General features: G+C 37.7%; 1 protein-coding gene across 1 annotated transcript in view; it reads right to left on the reverse strand.

The window, feature by feature from the left end:
• Positions 1–27,062, reverse strand: part of LGR5 (leucine rich repeat containing G protein-coupled receptor 5) — a 92,095-nt gene that overhangs the window by 18,224 nt on the left and 46,809 nt on the right. The window contains exons 3-11 of the mRNA XM_071423423.1: positions 22,012–22,083; positions 20,368–20,439; positions 9,222–9,437; positions 6,795–6,866; positions 4,352–4,420; positions 1,867–1,938; positions 981–1,052; positions 806–874; positions 604–675 (exon numbers count right to left, since the gene is read on the reverse strand). Coding sequence (XP_071279524.1) covers positions 604–675; positions 806–874; positions 981–1,052; positions 1,867–1,938; positions 4,352–4,420; positions 6,795–6,866; positions 9,222–9,437; positions 20,368–20,439; positions 22,012–22,083 — 786 coding nt within the window. The remainder of the gene's footprint in view (positions 1–603; positions 676–805; positions 875–980; positions 1,053–1,866; positions 1,939–4,351; positions 4,421–6,794; positions 6,867–9,221; positions 9,438–20,367; positions 20,440–22,011; positions 22,084–27,062) is intronic.

Genomic DNA, 27,062 nt, shown 5'->3' on the forward strand with positions numbered 1-27,062 from the left:
GGAAAGTGCTTTTGGCTCATTCTCAAAGAAGTGGACACAATGATTACTTTCATTAGTGATTAGGCAAACTCCAAGGAAATTTCCAAGCTAAAATGATATTGTGTATTTAGTATACCAAATATGGCCAGCTATGTCAAAGAATAGTCTATTAAACCTTCAGTCAGCTACTTATGTCTGGTTGGGAAAGAAACTAAAAGAGGAACATAGCAAGTGCTCAAAACTGCTGTCCTTACTTATATTTTCTATTTACTTCAATGAATTATTTGCCTTAGTGAGAAAAAAATCCCAAACTACTGTAGGAGAGACAGAATGAATGAAAATAAGTTGGTGTGTCTTTTTTTCAACAAAATCAAGAACCTTTTTATCTTTTCCTAAAAATATACTCAGTAAATATCTTTCTCAGCAATGTATGAGAAATCCTGATTGGTAAGTAGGTTGTAAACTTTTTAAATAACACAGGGGCCAACTCCCTGAGCTGAATTCCTAAGAAGTAATGTGATACACAGAAATAGCAGTAATTGGGTAATTTTGAAATCATAATAGTTTCATTTCTCTATTAATCTCTTGCATTAATGTCATGTTAATAATCTTACTGAAACGTACAGCACTTGGAGATTAGGTAACTGGTCACAAGCTGATTTGGGGAGAGAGGTGATCTGTGCTCCTGTGAGTGTCCTGTAGAAAGAATTTATGAAAAACAATTACTTTTTGAAGACTGAAAACCAAAATTTTTTTAGCACATGCTTTACAATAAGTCAGTATACAAGAAAATAAAACAAAGCAGAAATACTTCTCTAGCACTTACAAACTCTCCAGACTTGTAGTCCCTGTCAGATCAGGAAACTCTGTTAACTGTGAAGCACCATTTAAAGTCCTAAAATTAAAAAAACCAATTTCAGCAAAATTCTGGTGATGGAAGTGTAGGAAAACTCTAGTATTACAATATAAAAAGAAAACTAAAATAAAAAGTAAACACATACAGAGTTCTTAGTTCTGGTAAGTGCTGAAAAGCAGATTTTCCAACGAGCTGGATAGGGTTATCATAAAAATGTCTGAAAAAGAAGGATAAAAAGACATTTAATGAAAAATATTTTAAAATATTCTAAATATATTATTATACTATTATCAAATGAGTAAACTCTCTATGATGAATCACAGACTGTGCCCCTCTGGTTGTAGCAGAGGTCACTTCTGAGCTTTTCTCACCCTCTAATCTATATTCACCAGCCACATGTCACATTTTGGACATTCAATAAGTCCCTGTTTTCCTGTTTTAATGCCAAAAGCCAGTCAACAAAATATTCTCTCTTCCTCCCAGGTTTGCAAAGACAAAATTTCACATATGAAGAATTTTGTTATGACCTGAGACAAATGTAAGGATAGCACTTGTAGAAGTCAGAACTTCCCCTATTGAGAAGAGATTCCCTTGCCCTCTTGAAGTCATGCTGCTTTTGCTCATGGAATATTACTCAAGATGAATCATTATTTTTCTTACACTTATTTTGCAATTTCTTAATTTGAAGTTGTCCATTAAGTTCATTTTCATGTAAGACGATGCGAATTCAGAATGGAGTCCATCAAGAGTAATTTTTACCAGCATTTATGTTGCCAGTAATGCTAAGAGATTTAGAAGTAACCATTCAAATAAAAGGTCAAAGGCCAGGGACCACTACTTGCTTCCCTTAATCAGTGCTTGAAAACTGCCATTCTTTCCATGAAGCTGGGAAGATACGAGCTTGTTTGCTTGTATGGTGACGTGCTACAAAGTGTACTCACAAAAAAGCTATTAACAATTAGCCATAAATATGATACTTAGTTCCACATTCTCCAATACAAAGAGTCATTGAAAAGATTCTTATCACTTACATTGTAATAAGTGAAGGATTACCCACAAATGCACGCTCAGGTATTGACTTGATGTTATTGCTATGAAATCCCCTACGGAGAAAAAAACGTTTATATGTCAAGGAAAAAAAAAGTCAAGACTCAGTCTGTAATCACAATGCACAATGATGGTTTTCTGTTTGTAGAAAGAAAAGTGTCTGTATGTAAAGGTAAATCCTTGTTTTCTGGAATAATACAGAACTGAAAAAAACAAAAGCAAAGGAAAAAGAGAAGAGAAGAGAAGAGAAGAGAAGAGAAGAGAAGAGAAGAGAAGAGAAGAGAAGAGAAAGAAGAGACAGCAAAACTGCTGAAATTCTGCACTTCTCTAAATGAACAAAACTATTCAGATGAAGAAAACTTCAAAATGGCATTTTAAAATTCAGGGTATATGCATGTATGTATATTGATATAATGTGAATATATACAGGTATATGAACTAAGAACATCAATATTTAGATATTAGTAATTAAATAGCTAACAATATATTTCACCCTGTGCTTGTTAAACTTCAACTATTTTTTTGCTAGATGGCACAAGTTTATGAAGGAAATTATTTTATACACTATATTGTAATGTTGATCCTCCCACAACCACCTTTTTGTTGAGATATTTTAAATGTGGACACAAACAAAATGTAATTGTGCCAGCTGGGTAGAGAGCCAAATCTTTGTCTCATCATTAATTACTGGATTTCATTCATATGAGTAATTCTCCATTGTGAAAAACAAAAGGAACAACTAAGATTTCAAAAGAACAATGATGATTTGTGTGGGAAACTCCCATTAGTTCAGTCGGGTATGAAGAAGGCTTCCCAGCTTAAATTTATGCATTACTAAGCCTCCAATTGTTCACTGAGGCAAGCACTCTTGGCCATTACTTGAACAGGTCCCACATTATTGGTTTTAGCTGTTTAGGCATTGAGCTACTGGTGATGAGCTGCAGAGTAAGGCTTTACATCCCTGCTTGCTTTGCATACAGGCTCTAAGCAGAATGAGCATCTCATCTAGAACCAGTAATCAGATTGGTTTTGAATGGGTTCCCTTGCATGGCAGAAAAAACCCAAGGAAATGCCATTACTACCTCCCAGAGCAATATCTGCTACTAGCTGTGCACAAAAAGGTCACAGTTTGTGTTTTCAGCACAAACTGTGAGAGAGACACGAGGTCCCACCCAGAACCAGCCGTACGAAGGTGGCCCTGCAAGGAGCTGAGCCTCGGTGGGGCTGGGCTCCCACGAGGGTCTGTGGAACACATCCCCTCCTTACAGCATCAGCTTCCAGGGCCACACAAAGCACAGAACCACATGGTCTCATGTCTGTGCTGCATTTGGGGTGGCAGGTTGCAATTTCAGACCCCAAATGTTTCTTGCACATAGTTGATACTCAGAGGTGAAACCCTGTGGGGGCCAGTAGCAACCTCAGGCACATCAGGCAGTTTGCTGGTACATTTGGTGTAAACTGAGTTACCCATTTTTGGCTGCTGACTCCAGAGGGCATCAAAAAGGCAATCCTTTGAGGTCACTGGATTTCATACAATTATTTTATGGCATAAACAGCAGCTGAGAACATTTGGGCTGGGAAATTCATAGCCCTGCTGCCTCTTGCAGAGCTGCATTCTGGCAACACTGGAGGTGCTGAGCAGGAGTCTACAGTATCTGGGGGTACCTGCTCTGGGAAAAATCTCAGGTGGCTACCTAAAGTTGGCTTTTAGATCAGTTTGTGATGTAGCAGGGGTAAAACCATGTCCAAGTAGTATGTGATGAATTATTTTTGTTAAAAATCTATGCTGATAGTACCATTAACATGGTAAATAAGTCAAAGGAAAGAGTTCTGAGCATATGCATTAATGTGTACCTTGTGTGTATGATGTATGAACATAATTTAATTACTTTCAGTTTTTTATAATTCCATTGTTTTTCAAAATAAATTTGAATAATTTAATTTCATTGTTGATTTTCCTGATGCAAACTATGCTTGTGCATACAAAAGTGTTTTATTAACAACATTACAAAGAAATGACTATATATATATAAAATAAATTGCTTTTAATTTAATAGAGGTGAGGGAGAGAAGTTGGTAAAATTTAATTAAACTTGATGGACTAATAAGGTTGTCATGCCTTCTTAGCTAGAAGACTAATACACTGGATAGTTTGCAAAATCTATCTCTTTTGTTTGGGACTAAAAGTGAATTTATTATGTTTGTTGTTTATTGTATTCCAGAAAGCAAGTTCCTGGAAAAGACCCACTGCACAAGGCAACATAAAAGTAAAAGTTGTCAGAACTTGAATGGCCTAAACTGAACACTGAAAATTATTTTTTATGTATTTTGGCACGCTTATTAGTTTTTCCTAGGATATCAGTTTTTAAGGATTACTGATAAAATCACCAGCATTAAAAAAAGAAAAGAAATAAAGAAATCACATACTAGACAAAACATCCTTCTTCCTAATATGAGCCCTGTACTTACAGCTCTTTTAGGTTTGTTAGTGTCCTGATAGCAGTGGGGAACTCGTCCAGACTGTTGTAATTTAAATCTCTGTGTGAAAATAGATATTATTATTTCGGTTATGCACTGCATAACAGATAACATAACATTGTTGGCATTTGTAATGAACTATCATTTTCTATGCATTGCATAAATACATACAGTAAAAAGACAGGAAATCCTCAAAAGTGTATGGATATTTTCCAACAAAGTCTATTTAGAGCACATTATCATTCCTATTTTTATCAGCATTCTATTTTTAGTTACATTTTAGCTATTCTGTAATAAAAAAAGCAAGTAAATTCAAGTACTACTAAGGGATTTGCTGTTTTATAAATTGCCCACCCTTAGCATTACATTAACAGGGAAAAAAGTCTTTCAAAATAATATTCAACGGTTTTGGTGATCTGCACTTTACATGCCTAATACATTTCTCTATAAATATTTCTAGCTGTATTGTTAATTTTAAGACTTGATAACAGTCAAGAGAATAGTTCTAACCACACAAATTGTAAAAAAGATAGTGTAGCTACCATAGTGACCTCTGCTTTAAGCAATGCTCATGCTGTAGCAGTAATTAGACTTTATTCTGGTAGGCTGAATGGATTATAATCCTACTTCTGCCCTCAGCATGACATATGTATCCTTTAGCATTTAGGAGATGGCTGAAACTAAAATTGAGATATGCCAGTTTACTGTGATGCTCTCTGGCAACACTTTGTGAGGAAAACAGCCTGAAAAACTGGAGCAAAAGCCTTTTTAAACAGGCAAAACCCAAGCCACAGTTTACAATAGACTGAAATTGAAATAGTATCAGGCTGAAGTAATGCAGGCAGGAAACTGCTGTCTGAACTCAACAAGGCTTTCCTTCCTGCTTGTAAATCTCTCCTGCTTATTGACAAAAAGAGATTACAGGCATGTATGGTTTGGTTTTGCCCTCTAGTGATATGTGATTTCCAGACCTACGCCTCAATGCAAACAAATGATCTTAAGGCTGGTGTCCATCATTTACACCAAGATCTCTTCAGATTGTCTTGAGACTATCTGGGAACTGGTCTGTACATTATGCAATTACTGTGCTTGAGGCAAGTGCTACACTGCCCTGTTGCAGGGAAGTGGCTGCACCTACATTTATTGCCAGGTTTGTGACTGTGCTCTGTGTTTTCATCTCTCTCGTGCCAGGTGGCTGGGACTGAGTTTGCAATTACTTATTCCATTGTTCTGTTTTTCCCCATTTGTGACCAAGTGCCATGTGAATATCACTTAAATAAACAAAACAAACCATTACATTTTCCCTCTTCCCTTCCCGTCCCCCTTTCCGGTGCTACACTTAGTGACTTCCTCTCAACTCACAGGCGGCTAAAAGCCCAAATTTTAAAAGTGCAATTCAGTGGCAAGGGATCAATGCAATCAAACTGGTGATAAAAAAACCCAAGAAGCCCAAACCTCCTTGCTTCCTAATCTCAATGACAGGTGAAAGTGGGCAGTAAACAGGTTTGTGGATGGGAAAGCAAATAGTCACCTTTAGACTAGCAATATCCATGTCTAAAACAATTTGTTTCTTGTAACTGGGTTTTTAACCTCTGTCCTGGTTGGAAAAAACATCCAAAATCACAAAAAATGATGCAGCTGACTGCAGCAGGTGCGAGAGGAAGCACATGCAAAGTTTTACTGTCCCTGTGGCATTTCTGGGGTCTGGGTGACTCCAGCAGATAACATCTGTATTTGACTAACTGTAGCAAAATAATTTCTGCTAACCATTAGCACTGCATTCCTGTTTGGTATTTTATGTAGATTATGTTTTTGCTGGAAAGCTCAAAAAATTTTGAATTGATCTAAACAGAATTACAGTGGAAAGTTGAGGAAGTTTCAGTCTTCACCAGTGCTATTCTTTATCAGAGCTCTCAAAAGATGAAAACTTGCATACAATTGAAACATTTCTCCCACTTGTAAAGCACATGTATAATTTGACTACCTAGAACTTTTGCTTTTTCCAGGTATAAAAAAATAAACCCATCTAATTTTATAACTTTCCTCTGTGGTAAGGTAGTTTCTCAGTGTTAAAGCTTTTCACTGTGACAGTTTCCCAATCTAGCTATTAGCTTTATTGATTGAACAAGACAAATAAATAGTACTAAACTAGGCAACCATAAGTTCATGAATAGTCATTCCTTTTTCTATTCTCAACACAGTTTTCAGCTGTCTTTCAAACAATTTATCAATTGACAATGCTTATTAAAAAGGCAAACTAATTTTATAGTCAAAAATAGGATTTACTACACAGAGTCATTGTGAACTATCACTTAGATCCTGTAGCGATTAGGCAAGCCAAAACCCACATTTGGCTTTTGGGCTATTTTTATTCTTTCAGAATATTAATGAAAACACTCTAAAAAAAAAAGAAACAAATAAGAGGTCAACTCACAATGTCTCTAGGCTGTGGAGCCCATCAAAGCATTTCTTTCCCAGGGAATAGATTCTATTGTTATGGAGATGTCTGCAGGGGAACATTAAGCACACAGTCAGGAAAGTACACTGCACACAGTGGACTAAAGCAAAACATTTTGATAGTTAAATCAAAATTAACTTATTTTCAGGCATGCATTGATCATATGCAATCATGCTTTTGCAGGAGCATGTATAGGTGACACCTCTACCAACCACCACCCATTCTCCCAGTACCTCTCCATTTGGTTTCACAGAAGGGATCTGTTTTTAAACCACCTAGACTGTTCAAAAGTGTTGTATCCTGTAGTTCCAGGCTGGGGTTTGCATAATGAATCGACATATTCTCAATGATTGCTAATTAGTTAGGTAACATGCCTGAAAAACTGTATGTGGGGTGTGAGATGTATATTTGAAAGATTTGTATTCAGAGAGTGTTAGAGGGTATGGCCCAAAAGAGCAGCCATTGAGGAGATGGATAACACAGCAGACAGGTAAGGGGCATTAGGCTTGCAGAATGCAAAAAGACACAAAGCCATAACACAAAAAGTTGTAGCTTCCCTTAAATGAGTAAACCAAGTAATCTTAGAAGTGCTGTAACGTGCCTTTCTTTGAAATTATGAAAATCAGTAGCTACTTCCTAAAATATTTAGCACTTGAAAGTAATTTTTATATTTTTTAACCAATTCTAACCCCTCCTCCCTGCCACCCATCTCAAGTCTCTGAGTTCTACCTATTTCTGTCTTTCAGATTGACATGGAAAAAACCCCACTCTGAGTGAAGCTCATTAATGTGAGTAGATTCAACTTGTAGCCACTTCAGGTCATTTAATTAAAAAAGAATGCCTTTTCCCCAGATTTTTCCTTTTATTTTGTCCTCAAAATCCTACCCCTGTAGTAGAGGGAAACTAAGGGAGAAGGGCTCTAAGAGAAAAGAAAGGCTGTGAATGAGTGGCTGCCTGGGCATTCATTATATTCTGAAAATATTGTTAAAGATCAGAGGCTCTCTGAATGTTCTACAGAACCTAGAGAAATTGAGTTTACCTGTCTATCAAAGGCAGGGATTCTGACAGCAAAATAAAAATGTTCTGTGGGTTTTTTCTTCTCTAGGAAGAAACCCAATCAGCTCTATATTTTTAATGACTACTCTGACCTTTAATGCTTTAGTTAGCATGAAGAGTGCATCTTCAAATTCTAATTATGTTTGGATCTTTAATTATAAAGGTTTTGACTTGCTCCAATTGACCATGCACTTTTCCACTGTGTAGAAACTTTGCCACACTGCATAGAGTAGCAACCCAATGAAAGCAGAACCACACACAAAGATTTTGATGAGCCAAAAAGATCAGCTATTGTAGGTTGTGAGGGATGATTCAATTATTAACCACTATAAAGCCCAGATGATTAGAAATGAGTAAGGCAGAGCTTAAATAAGGAAACCTAACTGAGCAGAAGCAAGCATGGTATGAAAAGAAATTATTTTATCCTGCATTTCTTAACTGTCCTCTTACCACTACATTTCTGGTAGGGGTCTAGAGAACAATGTTCAAGACAGCCTCTTGTCTTTTCCATTGCTGACATAAGTCTAGAAGGTCAATCAATCACAAGTCCATCCATTCTTTAACTTGAAATGGATCGATATTTAATGTAAAGAGAAGGCAAAGGCTTTGCAGCACAAGTCAGGTGTTTATCCCCAATTTTGGGGCCCCATGGAGGCAGAGTTAGTGACTATAGCTGTCAATGGAGAACCCTGATGTGTGCCAGGTTCAATGCTCATACTGGGGCTAGAGTATGCTACCACATGCTAAGTGTCTTACATGGTTTCTGACAGCCTGTATAGCTTGATTATATAATTCTCTCTTTAATAATGTTAATGTTTTCCAAAGCATCCTGAAATTACTTCTCCATTAAGTTTCTCCAGCCAGTCTAGATTTTTTCAATTTGGTACATTCCCAGAAGGTAAGAAGCTGAAACCATGATTCATAGTACGCCTTCCCGATTTTGGTGCCAGCTGTGCACGTTTCAGTTAGTTGAACCGGTAATGCAAATGTAACCAAATACACAACTGCATATACTTTCTATGACAGGAAATGCATATTTTTTCTACTAGATGGCATTCTTTCCAAGTTCCCCAGAAAGATTTCCGTTCATTTCCTGTTTCTAATCTTCTCTCTTTCAATCTTAGACAGCACACAATGCACCCCTTCCTGTTTGTTTTGCTGACCAGATAGGGTGATTTTTAATTCCTTTGAATATTTTATTGAGATGGAAACTTTGAAGTAGATCAAAACAAGTGGTTTAGCAAATGCTAGTCAAACTGTACCAAGATGCAAAAAAAATCTGTTTCTCCAAGAGGCCAAAGCCCTGCAAGAAGACATTGTGTATAAAAAGAAATCAATAAAGCTTACAGAACTACCAAACTGGAGAGGTTTCCAAAGGCATAGTCAGGTATGTAATGAATTTTATTCAGTGCCAATGTCATTGCCTGAAGTGCTGGTAAACTCCTAAAAGCTTGGACAGGAATTTCTGTCAAGGAATTATCGTCTAGCCACAGGTGTCTAAGGGAGACCAAGCCATTGAAGCAGTTGGGGGGTACATAGTTGATGTGGTTGGCATCCAGACGCCTAGGAGAAGAAGAAAAAGAGAAAATTGACTTCAAGAAAAGAAAAATGTCTTTGCACAATAGCTATAAGAAGTTGTCACCATGAACATAACCCCAAAGGATGGGCATGGATTGCCACTTCCAGTTTTCATTTCCTGGAGATTCTACATTCCCATCTTGCTTGCAGACTCATGCTTGAGATCTAAAATCATGTTTACGTGTCTGCTTGTCAGCTGGCTCTGCAGAGACAGCTCTCCTTTGGAGCCATCAACTCACTGAGAGCACACACTGATCATTTTTGAGCAGTCTCTCTAAAGACTGGGTATGACTTTGTCTCCTTTCCAAATTGTTTGAAACTATAGAACAAAAAAGTGCAAGAAACTCATCCAGAGAATCTCTTCCAGAATCTACAAATCACTGAGCTGCAAGATAATTTGGATTTTCAAATGCTAAACACCCATTCCAAAACCCATAAATAGAACTCACTTCTGAGTCTCTGGAGTTTCCTGCTTTACCTTTCCTTTAATATTACAAAGTTATAGAATCACAGAATGAGCTGTGTTGGAAGGGACACTCAAGGATCATTGAGTCCCACTCCTGGCCCTGCACAGGACCATCCCCAAGAGTCCCATCATGTGTCCAAGAGCATTGTCCAAACATTTTTTGAACTCTGTTAGGCTTGCTGCTGTGAACACTTCCCTTGGGAGCCTGTTTCACTGCAAATATTGTTTATCCACTGCAAATATTGTTTATCCTAATAATTCTAATGAGAACTGAAGTTCACATTTTTTAACATAATGTTTTTTACCTAGAGATTAGTATTGCCAATGTGATGTATTTGTGTTGAAAAAGAAGTTACTAAATGCACTTCAGCTGCTGCAGAGCCAACAGAGGGAGCTCAATTGCACGTTGTACCTATGCAGAGTCTGCAGGTGATGCTTTGTTCTTACACTTGTGTAATTAAGGATAAAAGCTAGCAAACCTTTTCAGATGTGGTGCTGCAAATACAATGTGATCTATTCACCGGCTTTTGTTTTTGCTGTGTTTTGCTTTTTCATTGTGAATCTTTCAGGGAAAGATTTAAAAGTGCACTTCAGATTTCTGAAAATTTGTGAAACACCCAGTTGGGGATGTGGGCCCTGATAAACTTTTTCTACTTTTAATGTATTGCAGTGACTTATACCTTTTCCATAACATGAAAGCTGTGCTCTAAAATTTTTCATGAAATGTTTAGAGAAGAGTAATTAAGTGAATGGTAAAACAGAAATAAATTTAAATAGATGTTTGAAAATACTACAGAACAAACAGCCACACCTGGGGTACAAAGAAGTAATTCGGTACAACCTAACTTTGGTCTCTTTGAGAGAAATGCAATACTCTTTGTGGTGGGCATACTAATCTCTTTATTTAAAGCTGCTTCCTCATTTACAGTCATGTAAAATGTCAGGTCCATTCTATCTCCTGTTCCATGCTGGCCCTACCTACTTCATGAGAACAAATAATGACTGCTAAGGCTCCGTGCCAGGCTGGCAAATAACTGAGACAAGGTCAGTTGGAACAAATTTATAAGGTTCAGTGTCAAAGCCCTTGTACAATTAAATTTTCAATATAATAACTGACATGTCAGGCAGCAGAGACAGAGCTTCCAAAATAACTCAGTGGTCTGTCAACAAATGGGTAAGGCTGGAAATGTTTAGAAATACTCATGTTTTTCTTCCTCCTTTCCTCAGGCAACAACCATGTTATTCCTGTGTTTTCAAATAAGGTATAATTTAAATGAGTAGATGAGATTTCTTTGTGCTCAGTCAGAAGTAAATTTCTTCCCTGGGTGATGCTGGTATGTAAACTAAGAAGTTACAGTTGCCTTAGTTTGACAGTTTCCCTGATTAAAGAATGGAGGCTTTATTCAAACTCCATGTGCTGCAGTATTGCAGTTAACATCTCAGTGTTCAATAGGAAGGCTGCCTGTGCAGCCCTGATGTCCCTGCTCACTCCATGGGAGTTATTCCCAGGATGGCTGGCTGTGTGGAGAAGCCAACAGTTACTTGTTTGTATGTGACCCTGTGGCTGAAATGGCAATATTTCTGCTGTCGTCAGTGAAACCAGGATTTTTATCTTACCAATATTTCGTAGCAAATCAAGGAACAGATTTTTTTTTTAATAGCTGACGTTTCCAAATATAAACCCACCACTGGCTATGTAAATAAAACCCACAGAACAGAAAGAAAACCAGAACTGCTGTACTGTAAATGAAATTCCAGATAGTTGAATTATTGTTTAAATAAAGCTTGGAAGAAACAAAAAAGCTGCAATGATTTGTGCTTCAGGTTCTGTAACTGGGTTACATATCCTGCTAGTACTTATAAGAAGTACTGCCTCAAGTGCTCTTTCGTTATCTAATCTTTTTTAAATTTCCAAGCACCGTTTTCCCTCTTGCAGATATTAAAAGGTTTCAGTAGTGGTTATGTTTCCTGTCATACTGTAGGTAATGCACATTGATGTATAAAGGACTGATCAAAATCACCCTTTTCAGCCAATTGTTTTACATGTGTTGATCAAAGTTTTGGCACTTTCAGAACTAAACCCATTAACTCACAAACATGACCCTATTTATAACTGAAAAATATATGTAGATAACATGTGGTGAGTTTGAAAGCTGCTATTATATTCCAGAGAGAGCTAATTTAGGGAAACAGAAATACTTGATCTCTTCTGATAGGCAGCATGTAAATAAAGCAGCCACTATGAAATTCACCATGAGCTCACTTAAAATGTCTAAACCTTTCAAAGGAAAAGCTTGAGCTGTGTGGACTGTAACCCACTAGTGTTTCCTGTGACACACTGTGAATTCTGTGACCAAGCGCACAAATTATGAAAATATATTGTCCATGTAAAATGAAAACCTCATTTACTGGTACAGACAAAGGCAGTTGTTTGAAAAAGACTTGATTTGCATTTCTTAATCAATTTGATATGAATGGATGCTAATTTTCATAGAAGTGGTAGGTTTCTAAGGGAATATATATATATATATATATAAAAATATAATTTTTTCCCCATTTTCTGTATCTTTTCTCAAAAACAGCTACAACCTGGGTATATTCCACAACCAAGAAATTCCTTAATACCTTGTTGGAGTGCCTTGCTTATTCATTCAGGTTTAAATCAAATGCTAGATAGGAGATCAGGAAGGACATTTCTCCCAAGGCATTTTTCCCTCTGAAATGAACAGCTATTACATGGATTGCCTCATTTTGAATGGATAAGGGCCAGAACACAATGAAAGGTCTGCAGAAGAGGGAAGCCACAAAGAAGTCAAGGATAAAGTGTTTCTTTTGATGTTTAAGTTTAAAGTAGGAGAGGTAAGACCAAAGGAAAAGGGACTGTACCTAAGAGGTAGGGGAGGCCGAGGAGGGGGAGCACAGGAGACTGATGTTGGGCATGGTGGATTAAAGAAGGTGGCGCTTCTCCCTCTTGTATCACCTTCCTCTTCTCCTGACTCAGCTCTGTAATGCAGGGAGCTTCAGTCAAGTTTCTCCATGAAGTATGGAGCAGTGATGGACAGGGCCTGTCTGGGGAGGGCATAAAGGCCAGGAGAGGGTCACTTGCAGCCCACCATCTTTGTTGGTGTGTTGGCACACAGACTCTCTCAGGGGTTTGTTCACAGGATTGACTAAAGTACCATTTAGGTAATGGCAAGTGACATCTAAACTAGCTTTGAAAAATGAATGTAATAAAAATAGAGCTAGCTGTTGTGAGCCATGTTTTTCAAACCTTGTCTTTTAAGCAGGATATCCCCTTTGGTCCACAGGGGAAAATGCTAGGACTATTGTAAAAAGCTTAATTACAAGACAACAGTCCAGCAGTTCTCATATCTCAGTTTTACAGGACTCATACAAAGAACCCTGCATGGCAACAAGAAGACCAAAACGGACAAATAACAAGGCACAGTTTAGGAGCATTTGTTTCTATCCCACTGCTCAGCTTTACATGAGGAGGTTTCTGCAGCCCTGGGAGCTTCTCAATCCATAGTGTTTCTCTTCACATTCAGATGTGCTGCTCAGGGGTGTTGGTAAACCTGCATTCAAGATGATGGATGCTATCATGCTGCATACAGACAAGATGCCAACTGCATTGCTACGTTTATACAAAGATATAAACCTTGGCCCTGATACTGGGTACTTTCAATCCCCACAACTGAGGAAAAGTGGGGGCTAGCAGATGTTGGGTTATCCCAGGAACCTGGCTACAGACTCAGATCATGACCCCACAGACAGACATGTTTGATGTGTCTGGGAGCACCCGCAGGTCCTCAGCCAAATGGCTCAGAGTGACCTTTCCTAGCCTCCCAAGCAAGCTGTCACCTGCTGGGGACAGTCCCAGGGGCATGTGATCTACCACATGAACCCCAGGAATACATTCCCCAGTTCAGGGGAATGTTCTTTGGCATGGGTCAAAAGCATGCCAAGGACTCTGTTAAGAGTGCAGCTGGGCAGGGGTCCATGGCCAGAGTCTGGGAGTGCTCTGAAGCACGGCCTGCCCTGCTTGTGATTACCACAGTCCACAGTGGGCCACTGAATGGTCCCAGGACCTGACTGGAAATCTGCTGTAAGCCCCTGTGCTGCCAAACACTCCAAGAGCAGCCTCTTGCCTCCCACATACCCTGGCGGGCTTCAGCCATGCAGGATGATTTCTGGCTAGCAGTTCTGAGGTTGAGAAATTTGTCTGTCTTAGAGATGTGATAAATCTTCACTCTTTTAAGATTACTCATAAGACAGGAAAGAGTCAGATGCCTGGTGCCTTCTATTGGATGAAAGAATACATCACCAGCTGTCCTGGAACTGCTAATCTAATACAGCCTCTTTGCACCCCACTTTGAGAGCAACTGACTGGTTGAGTTAGAGGCTGCACATTAAAAAAAAAACAACAGCAAATGCATTTTAGGTAACCTTGCACCTCTACCTTCCTCTCCTTGGTTATCAGTCCAGAAAAATGTCTGTGACTGAGAGGAGTGGTCTGATACTCTACCACTGCTTGGTGTTTCAGTCACTCTTCTGTTGCCCACTGCCCTGGGGTGCAGCGGCCGGATGGTGAAGGTGTGCAATAAACCAAGGAGACTGCAATAGCGAATTTTGAGACATCTTTGTGTATGTGTAGACATCTGCATGGGTACAAACAACCTCAATTTCAAATGTGGGAAATTCCTCCTCTGGGAGTTTGTGGGTACCCGTTGAGGTACCAGCTTTCTTAAGAAGGATAATACCTTCTGTAGCCTTCATTATCATGGGGTGTGACATGGAAAACCACAACTAAGGCTCCTGTCTTTTCATGAAAACAGTTCTCCAGAGAGAATGTAGCTTCATCAAAGTTGTTTGGTCTTTCAATTAAAAAGCAGGATTATTAACAGAAGCATCAAAGTGGAAAATAATTGTTCAAATTTAACATTTCTGGGGAAAAAAAGTGCTGGGTTTTAACTTTAAGTGTGAACTAGAAGAGTTGCAGAACTATGTGCCCTCAAAGTCTTCCAGTGCTTTTTTGGGCTAAGTATGGAAACTTCTCTTGAAATGTCAAATATTTGGGAGAGTAGGGGGACAATGAAAAATCCATTTGCTGACCTGTTCTAGACAGGCAACTACTGAGAACATCTGAGATGAATTCTAGATAATATTTTGTATCAAACCTAGTGTCAGCATCAGGTGGTCTATAAATACTGAAATACCCAATAAATAAAATTAAAGTAAATCTACAAATTATGTTGGAAAATGCTAAAAAATTTCATTGACACTACTTTGCTGTTACTTGTAAAGTCAAATTACTTCACTAAATTGCAGCTTTGCAGGTTGTTAAGGGAGAAAAGATGGTTTATTTTTTCCATCTGTCAACTGTTTAAAGTGCTTTGTATGCTATTCTGCCCTATTTTACACTGTCAAAGCAAAAGTCCTTTAAATGTCACAGGAATGAGAGTAAGTGATACAGTAAATAACACTGCTTTGAAATGTTCTTCATGACTGGTGTGGCATGGGCACTGAGATAGCACCCAACCTGTTCTTAATTTTGACTATTTGTGTGTCTGACAATGCAGCAGTAAGAGCTGTTTAGACATCATTAACAATGATGTCTAAACAAGAAAATAAATAGAATGGAAGTTTCATCTATAGTATTCACTGCAAAGGGTTGTGTTACAATAATCCAAATAAAAGAACAGCAGAAGCTTTTCCATATGCAATGCCAATTACCCTTTCCTCCTTTATTTAGCAACATTTGAAAATGAAGATCTGCAGCTTTTCAAGTGGCTAGTAATATCAAAGATTAACATATATGGGAAAAAAGTAAAAAAATATTAATGATATGTCATTGCCAGTTTTTGACCATGCCCTGCTCGTTCAAACATACTGAAATTACATGTAAATTCCGTTATATAAAGGGTGAAATTAAAAATAAGGTGATTGTACTAGAGAAACAAAGATACCTATTTAAACAAATACCTGCATTAAATGAAAAAAAGTTTGACAGAAAATAAACTGCTAATTAAAAATGACACTTGAAAAACACATCAATATACATATGTGAGGAGTTATTGAACTGTAACTTCATATATATTAAAAATCACTAAAAGTTTTCTTGATTTAAACACAGAATGGAGATATTGATGATGTGTGAAACGCAACCTCAAGAGATTTCCTTCTTATAGTCTGTTCTAATGAAATACATTTGCTCAAGGTGACTAATAGTGATGAGAGCATTCAAGGGACTCTTTGAACCCTGCTGCCAAGAACTAAGTTGTGACACATCAGTGGTTGTGTGTTCCTCCCTTTCAGTTAAGGTATCTGCACAGTCTGTTGTGCTTGACAGAAATAAATGCCATTTCAATTGTTAGGACCAGCAACCTGGATAATTTGTGCTCACACTAGATTTCTGAGGAAAAATTATGGCCTATACAATAATACAGAAACCCTTCTGCTCAAAACCACATTTCAAAATCAGCATGTACTCGTTATTTCCTTGATCCTCCTGCCACACAGGGAACTGGAGTCCTATGCAAACATTGCCCATGCTCTGGTAGCTGAGCTGATTTATTAATCAAAGCAGCACATCGCTGGTTTTAAAAACTGAACTACAAAGACTTTTATAAAATTGGAGAATATTTTAATATTGTTTCAATCTTATTTTTTTGCTTCAGTGACAGAAAAAAAATGTAATTAATTTGTTTAGGTTTTCTCATGGATTTTTCTTGTCAAAGGTGAAATTCCCAAATCTTATGTGTTTTGGGTTAACTTTTGTGCCTATTTCTTATTTTATAGTAATTATTGAGTCATATCTGCCGTCTGAATAAGATTGATCTAGAGTTAAGTCAAGCCTTAAGAAATTTACGAATATTTGTCACTCAAATTTGTTGTATCATTCTACATACTGGCAATGCAACTTGGACAATAAAGTGGGAGAAATTGTTGCTTGTTCCTGCAACACATCAGCTCTTATTCTTCGTACCACAGGCCATTTAACATCAATTAATGGTTCTATCAATACCGACACCTATACTGTCATTTTTTAGCTCTAACTGGATAATAGGGAGAGGATATCATCCAGAAATACCCTCGATGCAAAAATTTGTGACGAATTTGCATTATGAGAGAATGCGGAATATTTGTGTGTGCATATGTACATATTGTGCACACATGCACAATCAAACATGGATACTTCTACAAAAAGGATTTTAACATAATCCTCTTCACATTTATTAAGGTATCAAGGCAGTTGCTATGGTTTGCCCCTTTGCTTGACTGCCTTTCTTGAGGAAAAACCACAAAAGGAAGATATTTGAGTCCCAACACCAGCTTTTTTCCCCCCCACATGTATGTTAACTAAAGCAAAGGGTTAGTGAGGCTTTGAGAAATCATGCCACCTGCAGAACTAAACATAATAAATAGAAGAAGTTGTTATCTTATAGAAACTGCTCTTGAGAAGGCTTTTAACCTCTTAATTACATTCTTGAAAAGACTCCTGCTATTTCAAAGGCTTCAAGAAATAATTCCTATTGTAAATCAGAAACCAATGCAAAACAACCTTGTGAACAGAAAATTGCTAGACTATATGAAACAAGAAATTGAATCTGTGCACACCTTTATCTGGCAGACACAACCCCTTTTAAGCAAACAAAAGAATAATAGTTTTCTTTTCCTCAAAGAGGTCTCTTTTGCTAGTGATCGTTTTTCAGGTGATAGTAGTTTTTCTGTACAAACCCCTATCGTTCCATCTTGGGTCTGCTAGGCAGCTGTCTAAAGGTTTCTACTGACCATTCCTTTTCTCCCTCTGTTTTAATTCAGTCCTTTAAATAGACTGCACAAATTCCAGTTTACTTCTTCAACTTCTTCACCCAAGGAAAAAAATATCTGCAACAAAGCCTGAGTGAGACTGTCATTTTGTTTAGCAACTGTACTGAAAATTCAACAATCTCTTTCAGAGTAACAAAGGAACTCTTGTTGGCTTGGCTTATCATGTTTTGGTCCAGAATGTGTATAGAGTGATGTGATCTCAGCAAGATTTTTTTGTTTGTTTAGCAGAAACAAAGCCTAATATAGTCACTAGACCAGCATTTTCTCATGACTTTTTCAAAGATCAAAGGAAAGAACTGTAACCTCAAAAGTATATGGCTGAGATATTTCTGTCTGTGTCTGGTCAATAAAGAAAAAAAGCACTGACCAAATAACAATTATAAGATAATTAATTCTTGGGGCTCTTCCACCTTTAGAAACCTTAACAAATGCTTTGTTTATTAAGGAGGCAAATGTAGTTCAAGACAGGCATAAGAACATGGGAGCTATTACAGTATAATGTGTGTCTGTGTAGTGCTAAGTTATACAGAGATGACATGATTTTTTTGTAAATAAACTAATTTCATTAATTCTGATCTTCAGATTTTGGCTGAACAATATATATATAAGATATATTAACCTTCTGGTGGAACTTCTTTACCTACACAAAAAAAATAAAGTTTGTTCAACATAGCACATTTCTCAACCAGCACATCTTAACTCTAACCAGATTGGTACAGATGCTCATTCTATCCCTGCCAATGTCAGACTTTTACTTGTTATGTTGTTGATCAGTGCACCTTGTAGCAACATTTCTTGTGAAAGCTATATGAACTTCCAGATTGAATTCTCTATTTGGATCTTGTAACATTTTAGGAAAATAGTTTCATTTGAAAGTAATTCCGTGACAATATAAGGTGGTCAGCTTCAGCTAAAGCATAGAGAAGAGTCCTTAGACATTTTCCTCTGAGCAAAGAAATGCTTTTCTGTTTTCAATCATCTAGATATTTCATGCTGCAGATTCAAAATCAGTAGCTTCTTTAGAAAATTTTGTGATTTACTTTTGTATCAGGTGACAACACAATTTTGTGGGTAGTTCAGAAACTGACTCAATTTACTGCATCCTCTGTTTAGACAGCAAAAGATCTTAGTGGTTTCAAAAAATGAAGTGCAAGTGCAGCAGAAGAAACTCTTGCTGCCCAAGTGCCTGAACAGGAACATGGCAGATGAAGTCCAGTATAGACAGGTGTCAAGAGAGGTGCTGAGGGAAAATGCAATTCCAACCTTATGGGACAAGTTCTTGAGTAGCTACTAGCATGCTAGAAAGAAGTCCTGCAGTTGCGATAAGAATGAAAATAACAGCTTAGCATTCAGTAAAGGTTAAAAAAAATCACACAAAATGAAGTTTTAAATTAGTAGGAAAGCAAGCGAAAACCCATCAATTTTTGCTCTCTATAAACCCATGGTGCCAAGCTCTTTAAACATTCTGTACAGGGCTTATCCCTCCTTCACTCATCTAAATACATGAGAACTGAAAAAGGGTTCAGCAACATGACAAGGATGACAGAGGAATGGAAAAGCTTCCACATGACAGACAATCCTAACAGATTACATCTGAAAAATTGACTAATAGAGATACAAGAGAGGTATATAAAGTGGTGTACATGAATACCAAACTGCTGCTTCCACCTTCTCCTGATGCTGCAGAGAACATCAAATGTGGTGAAAAGTTCCAAGTACATATCAGAAGGTATCTCACCATGCTAGCTGATCAGCAGACATGCTGTCACAAAAAAATCATGAGTGTTTCACTGGCTCAAACTACAATTGTACAAACCTGTAGAAGAAAACCCTTTATCTATCAAAGCCACAACAGACTCAGTGAGTCCCTGAGTGCAAATCTCTGGCTGCTGGAACAGTTTACCAAAGCAGTATTATACTCTTTGCTGGACCTTCTTGTTTCCCTTTGGCACCTATTATTGCAGGCTGGATGCTGGGCTAGGTCAGCTTTTAGCACTACTTGATACAACCATTCTTATAAGGCAGAAGCACACCAAAATAATTTCATTCATACCACGAAGCAGCCAATCTTCACTCCTGGTCCAGCAGTTCTGGCAGCAGTTCTGTTAAAACTGAAGCTCGTGGACTGAGTCAGCATGGACAGTCAAGAGCTATAAATACAGAGGCCTGCCTGAAGCACAGAATATAATTAAGTATCCTCTAGTACACTTTGTTTCATGAGTTATTAGTGTTTTCCATAGTGCTTAAAAAGAAAAAAAATTACACCAAATGAAAAAAAAGAAGGGAGTAATTTGGGATTCCTTCTCTTCCCTGGTAAAGAATACTAACAAGAAGCCACGTTTTTGACAGAAAGCATTGCAAGCCAATGAGTGTCATCTCAGATGTTGAACCAGTCTATAATGCTGCAAAGAAGCTGCCAAGTGTAATGAAATTACTGGATTGAAATCAATTGCTTTTGATGTTTAATTGACAGTACAATTCTCTTGAATAGCAGCTCAAAGAGAATTAAAAGAAAAAGTTGATTCAGCACATTACAAAGCAATATTAACAGATAATTATTAGGTAATTGTATATTACTGCTCATGCAAGGCTGGAAATTGATTAACCAGGGATACTCACAGAGACTGCAGGCTGCGCAGGTTCTGGAGCGCTTCGGTAGGAACCTGCCGTAGCTGGTTATTCTGCAGCATCCTACATTGTGAGCAGCACAAAAGCCAGAATCAGCACAGTAAAGATGATTTCTTTCTATTGCAAATTGCCTTACAAGCTTACCTTCATTGTGCTGGTCTTACTTCAAGATTACAAAGAAAGTTAGACAAACAGTTCATTCCCCTGCCCCTGTCAAAGGCCTGCTCTCTTCAAGGCAAACAAATACCTGTAGCATTTTAGCTTTGTTAACAGCTAGATATCAGCTCTGAGCAGGATTTTCAAAGCAGCTAAGGAAGCTAAAAGAATAAATCTGATTTGCTTTCAGTAGGGCTTTTAACTTCCTAATTGCCTCCAGTGATTCTGATATTTTCATTCTCATGCACTGATATTGTTCCCCCTCTGAAGTGATTCTATTCTGATAAAGCTGTGGAAGACCGAATCTTGAAATCCTTACTCAGGAAAATGCAACAATGGCAAATCAACTCTTAACTGTGTGAAACATTTATGATTTAGTTTGAATAAAATTTTATCTCTATAAATAAACTGCTAATTTTTTTTTAGTTAAATAAATTTTCCCAAACCAAAGGTTGCTAGCAATGACTTGACTAATCTTTTTTCTCAAATATCACATCATTTACCTTGCAAAGATTGAAAAATTGCTTTCCACTCCTAAAGAATATTTCTCCTTTTGAATATGGTTTCATTCATACTACCTAACACTCTTGTTTGGACCAGCTCCTATATATATAAATATTCTATGTGGATAAGTCCAAAGTAGTACATGCTGCCTTCAAAAGGAGGCATATTCAATGGGACATTGTAAATGAAATAATTTCTGGCAGGCCTAAATCTGCTTGGGCCAATAAGAGGTAGAGCTTGCCAACTTAGAAGTAGGTGGAGCAGGAATCTCTTCATACTTCTTTTCCTGCTAAGTGTTTTTTCAGTAGAGATTTGTACAGTAGCACCAGGCCAGGCTTGACACTGCTTAAGAGGCTGGTGCTCTTGCTAATAATACAGTTTCTGTGAACTTTACATGGGCAAAGATTCCCTCTAGTGTAAACACTGTGAGATGTAGCCTGCTAGTAGTTTTAGTAACTATATGTACTGTTTTATTACTCCAAGTGATACAATTTTGTAACATTTTTAATACTTTACATAATAGTCATTACAAGGCAAAGAAAAATATATGAAATGTAAACTGTTTTAAATTACATTGTGTTGTATACAATAACATTTTCCCCCCCATGTCTCCCAAGAAAAGGAAACCCCCAGTTTTGTGTGATGATGAAAAATTCAGCTCAAATCAGGACTTTTGAGATAATTAAAGAAACTATTAACTGAATCAATTTTTACCTTTGATATTGTACAGAGACATCTACAACTTGATGAGCAAGTTGTTTTTAGAAGGCTATTAATGTTTTCCAACTTTTGTTTAGGATACTTTCTATGTGAAAAAACAAAGATTTAATGATGTTCATATGTATCTTCAATTGAATTGTTCAAAATGAGCTGATCAAAATATGTAATTTACTTGATCAAAACTTCACTGGTTAATTAGTTCCCTAGAGCATTTAGGAAATCAGAAATATATCAAACAACACACAGTTTACTTACAGCACTTTAAGACTGAAAAGGCCAGCAAATGCTCCCTTAGGAATGTATGTCAAGCCATTTCCTGCAAGACGTCTGCAAAGTTTGAAAAAGGAAAAGAGTGAATAGCTTCTCTCTTCATGTGGAATTAATTTGGGTGCTAAAAAGTGTAACACAGCTATGTTTGAGCAACTGATGCCAGAGGCAGTAGTTTAAGAGCCTATTTTTTTCATTAAAACACTTTAAAAAAACCCCAACAAACCCCCCCCCCCCACCCCAAACAACAAAACAAACCCAAAACAAACCCCCCAAAAGACAACAACATAAAAAGAGAAGTCTGTAACTGCACTGTTGATTCACTGAGAGCTGGACTGCAGCAAAAATATTCAATTTCATTGCAAATTTGGCTTATGGTTTATAATTGAATTATTCATATTCTTTTCAGGGTTTAGAACAACCGCAGCAACTAAAATACAGACATAGACAACCATTAGCATCATAGGATTTACGGGCATGAACTTTTGGGACTGTGCACGTATGATTTCTGTGAACATTTAACTCATTTGCACAAATACAAAAATATATCCACATAGCAATGATTAGAGTTCATTCTGAAATAACTACATGTAAAACTACTGTACTGGTGGAATAACAGGTTTCTCTGTGAGCACATGTGTAATAGGTTGGCAAAAAGTATATTTGTTAAAATTTGTAGGGCTTTTCCTCCCCTACTTCTACTGCATCTTGCTCTCAGATTGCCTGAAGGTATTTTACAGACCTGGGTAAACAGACCTAGGTTACACCAAATAACTCTGTAAAGCATATTACTGACTGCATCATTCTGCTGTAAGGTTTGTGTCTAAGAAAGAGAGAATCTATTTGAAATGAAATAATGGCATTTCCACGTTCCCCATCAGTGCAACTCAAGAGGATCCTGGAAATTAATCAAAGCGAGGTTGGATGGGGTTTTGAGCAACATGGTATAGTGGAAGGTGTCCCTGCCCATGGCAAGGGGTTGAAATTAGATGGTCTTTAAAGCCCCTTCCAACCCAACCCACTCTATGATCTTGCATTCAGCCTTCTGACATCACAACTCTGCCTGAATTTGCTGTGATACCTGTACCCTACCTGGAAATCTCACTGGTGAGGGACAACTTCCTAGTAAAGTTACTTTGAGTCAGTAGGGCCCCAGTGTATACTCCTGGCTGACAAAACCCACAAACTGATATGATATAACCCCTTTGCAGAACAAGTTAAGCCAAGTGGAATTGTATGCTCCCTCAGCCAAGATATTGCACACCAGGATTGCAGAGCCCAGCTGATGTGATACTAGAGCTGACATTTGATTCAGCCCCTGGCCCCTCAGGAAAGAACACAGGATTAGTTCCAGGAATTTTCTTAGGTACCAAGCTGCAAGACAGGAACCTACAGTGCTGAAATAGGCACCAGATTTGCCAATACTGTTCATGGAGAAGGCCAGGTACTTTTGACTGGAGTCCCAAAGATCCAGCACTGACTGGCCCTTAAATGCTGTCATCTTTTGGGGCTGAGTTTTCCTGGAGCTAACCACAGGGTCCTGTGCACACCTTGTTTTTAGTCACTGCTTTCATACAGAAAATAAAAAGATATATTTGGCTACATGTTAAAAAAAAAAAAAAAAAAGAAAGAAAAAAAAAAAGAAAGAAAAAGAAAAGAAAAGTAAAAGATCTAGATCTTAGCTCCAGAGATTTTTCAGGAATTTTCAGTCAGTGGAAGAGGTTCTTTCCTGTACGGACATCCCTGCTGAACTACGTAACCTGCAATGTTGAGCTAGCTCTCTCTGTTACATGAAGGTGATTGTGCTCTGCGATGACAATCAGCATCAGGCAGAGCTGCTGGGCCTGCCTCTCACTGCAGACTGTAGTGGAGTCTGATCTCCAGACATCTGAGAACTGGGCATATGCAGCTGAATTCCTGCAGGCAGATGTGTAAACCAAACCTGGTTTGCTCTTGCTCCAAGATGAGGCACTTACAGGCTCAGATGTGAGGGCCTTTTTTCAGATGTGTGAGGGCCCTCTGCAAGCTTTAGCTTTCATTCTGAACACAAATGGCAATGACTTTTGGGTTGTTCTTGGATCAAGCAGGCATGCATTAGGTTAGGAACAACAGATTGTGCTCCTGGAAGTAAATGCCTTTTGTGGATCACTAACCAGAAGAGGCTGAGACATGTCTAATTCTGATTTCAGTTCTTGTGATATGATTGTTTAAAAGAAAACCTAAAGAGTACTTCATCCCTACAGCACCATTTTGCTCTGCCATTTTAACAACATGATTGGACACAATTCTGGACTTGAGCTTGGCATGGGCCAGAAAGTTATGGGTTTCCAAAACCTTATTGGAAAAAAAAGAAGGTGAAGGTATTGAGATTTTCACTTCAGTTACTGACATGAGTGTCATGGAAAACTTGGTAAAGAGCAGAGAACTAAACCCACCTGTCTGAAGACTCAAGAGCATGCTCTTTCAGGCCTCCACTCCTTCTTCACTCACAATTGAGGCAAAGCACACTGCCCAATGCACTACATGTTAATACCCCCTGTTTGGACTTAATACTCTTCACAAAGTGGGCTAGATGAGAAAATCAGACCTATTTAAAAGCTCCTGGAGGAGGGCTGTGCCAATTACCAAGCATGCATCACCTGACTGTAAATGCAGGACTGTGGCAATGACACTGTGCAGCTTGAAATTTTTTTTCAATGGCTAAATACTCACTTTTCCCAGCTTTGGAGCTTCTTAGTGGCTCTCCACAGCAAGCCTTAATGTTTGGCGTTTTTTGAAAATGTACAGCTGTGTTCCTGAGCTGTTCTGAGTGGTAGTTACCCAAACCGTTAAACCAAAATGTAATTTTTGATACTTGGGGTTTTTTTCAGACTCCAACCCTTTAAAAAAATTTTTGCTTCTTTTCCTTTTAGATCACTACTTAATTATTCAAAATGTCTTGTACAAACAATTTAGATAGATGTAGAAAAAACATGTTAAACTCTTTGGTAGGCACAGCTTCCGTATTTACTCCTTATGAGTGTTTTTCAACCTCAGGTTGTTCTTGAAGTTCTGCTTTGAATATTTTTCAATTTGAAAAGAGCTCTCACTAATTTTGCAGACAGTAATTAGTGCTATCTTATATGATATTCCTCTGCTGATGCAGCAGCAGATGATGCTCTTCATGTACAACCCTACGTACTTCAGCACAGGGTTACATCAAGTATATCACAAATGCCATGTATGGATATGTATGTCCTTGTAGTAGTCTCACCAAACAACCTGACAGCATCAGGAAATGAAGACATCTGGCAACAATTATTTTTGATGTAACAATGTTGTCTGGACTCATTTACCATGCTAAACCTTTTTCCATGATGCACTTTTCATGATTGTCTCTGGAACAAGCTCAGCAAAAGCACCTATCTATCCCCAAGACACACTATGAAACCACTTCTGGCACAATCATAGCATCTTCCCAGCCCATTAGAATTCCCCATTACTGCAGTATTTGGTAAAAATAATCAAAAATTATTTATTTGGATGGTTGTCTAATTCTTCTAGTATTCTTGGATAAAAGTTAGTGTATCAGTCCTTTATGGCATGCCTCAAAGCTCAGGAAATTGGGTTTATTTGTTCCTGATAATTTTTAATGTCTTCCTTTTAGAAATTTCTTGCTATTACTGTGTTTCTATTCTCAGCCTTGGAATAAGGGAAAATTTATCCCATTGTTGACACTACAGTATGTATCAAGTGTCTACACTCTTATCCACTTCAGCTATTTTGTTTTCTATTACCTAAATTACTTCAGGGAAACTGCTCAGTATTTTACTGAATTTTGGATGTACTTCAGATTGTAATTTTTGTCTGAATGGGTAAGCATAATTTTCCCTGAACGAATGAAAATGGACACAGTACGTGTTTCTATAGCTGAGTATTTAGTTAATAATTTCTGAGAGCAGGAATGAAATCGGTTGTTTTTAGAACTTACATAACCAAATGGTTTACTCTTTTTGTTTGAACAATTTTGAATATCCATTTTAAAAAGTTCTTTTATTTTAAGCACATCTGACATTAGTTTAAAAATCTCTCATATTAGAGATATCTCATTAAGTACATTCAGGCTTAAATATATCACATCTCTTTAATGAAAAAGTAATCCAAAAGGATCCTATTTTTTGCATTATGTTGTTTCAGATTTAGAATTTACTTGCACTGCTTTGAATAATCTTGCAAATTAATGGAGGCTGGAAAAGTTTACAGAGAAGAGCCACCACATATCTCCTTCAGCACCTGTTACTTGCTACGCTTGGAGTCAGAATACTTTTGTCTTATGCATAGTTTTTATACTACTGCAAGTTTCTTTCTAAAAGATGTAAAATAAGTGAGCTGTGATACCTGTACCCTAACAGGTACACAGAAAAGCAGGTGACCTCTATACTTTTAAATGACAGTAGTTTATAAAATATCTTCAATGCCACAGAGTTGCCACTGGCAATCAGTGCTCACTGCTGGAATAGTTGTAGCGCTGGAGGTCATGTTCATGGCCTATGGTCAGATCTAAGAAAAGGTGTGTCTGGCTCTCCTTTGAGTGCTCCCCATCTGTTGACCCCTTTGACATATTCTGACCTCTCCTGCAGTGTCATAGTTCTGAGAAATGGTGGTCATCCAGTCAAAAGAATATTCCCAGACAAGAGAACTAAAGCTCCAAAAATTATCAGAAACTTTGTTCTCATTTTCCTTTGATTGTCTGAAAAGAAAAAACTTCATTCATCAGAAGGAAGCAAATAAATATGAGTTGTGACTGAGAACAGTCAATTTTACATTTCTAGTACAGTAATTTTTCTTTGCCAGCTCTAAACAGCTTTTTGTGTGGAAGTTTTCTGCACCAGGACAAACTTTACCTGGTACCAAGCATCTCCTCTATAACTGCTGGGATGAAGGTGAACTTGAAATACTACAAAATCTTCTCTACAGATAAAAAACTGTGGAATTTAATAAAGACAACACATTTCTGTAGGAAGAACCTGTGGGAAATCTAACCCATCTACTTCTCAGTC

This window comes from Agelaius tricolor, unplaced genomic scaffold, assembly GCF_023055355.1.
Source record: "Agelaius tricolor isolate 1412-34295 unplaced genomic scaffold, bAgeTri1.0.p SCAF_3, whole genome shotgun sequence".
Lineage (NCBI taxonomy): Eukaryota > Metazoa > Chordata > Aves > Passeriformes > Icteridae > Agelaius > Agelaius tricolor.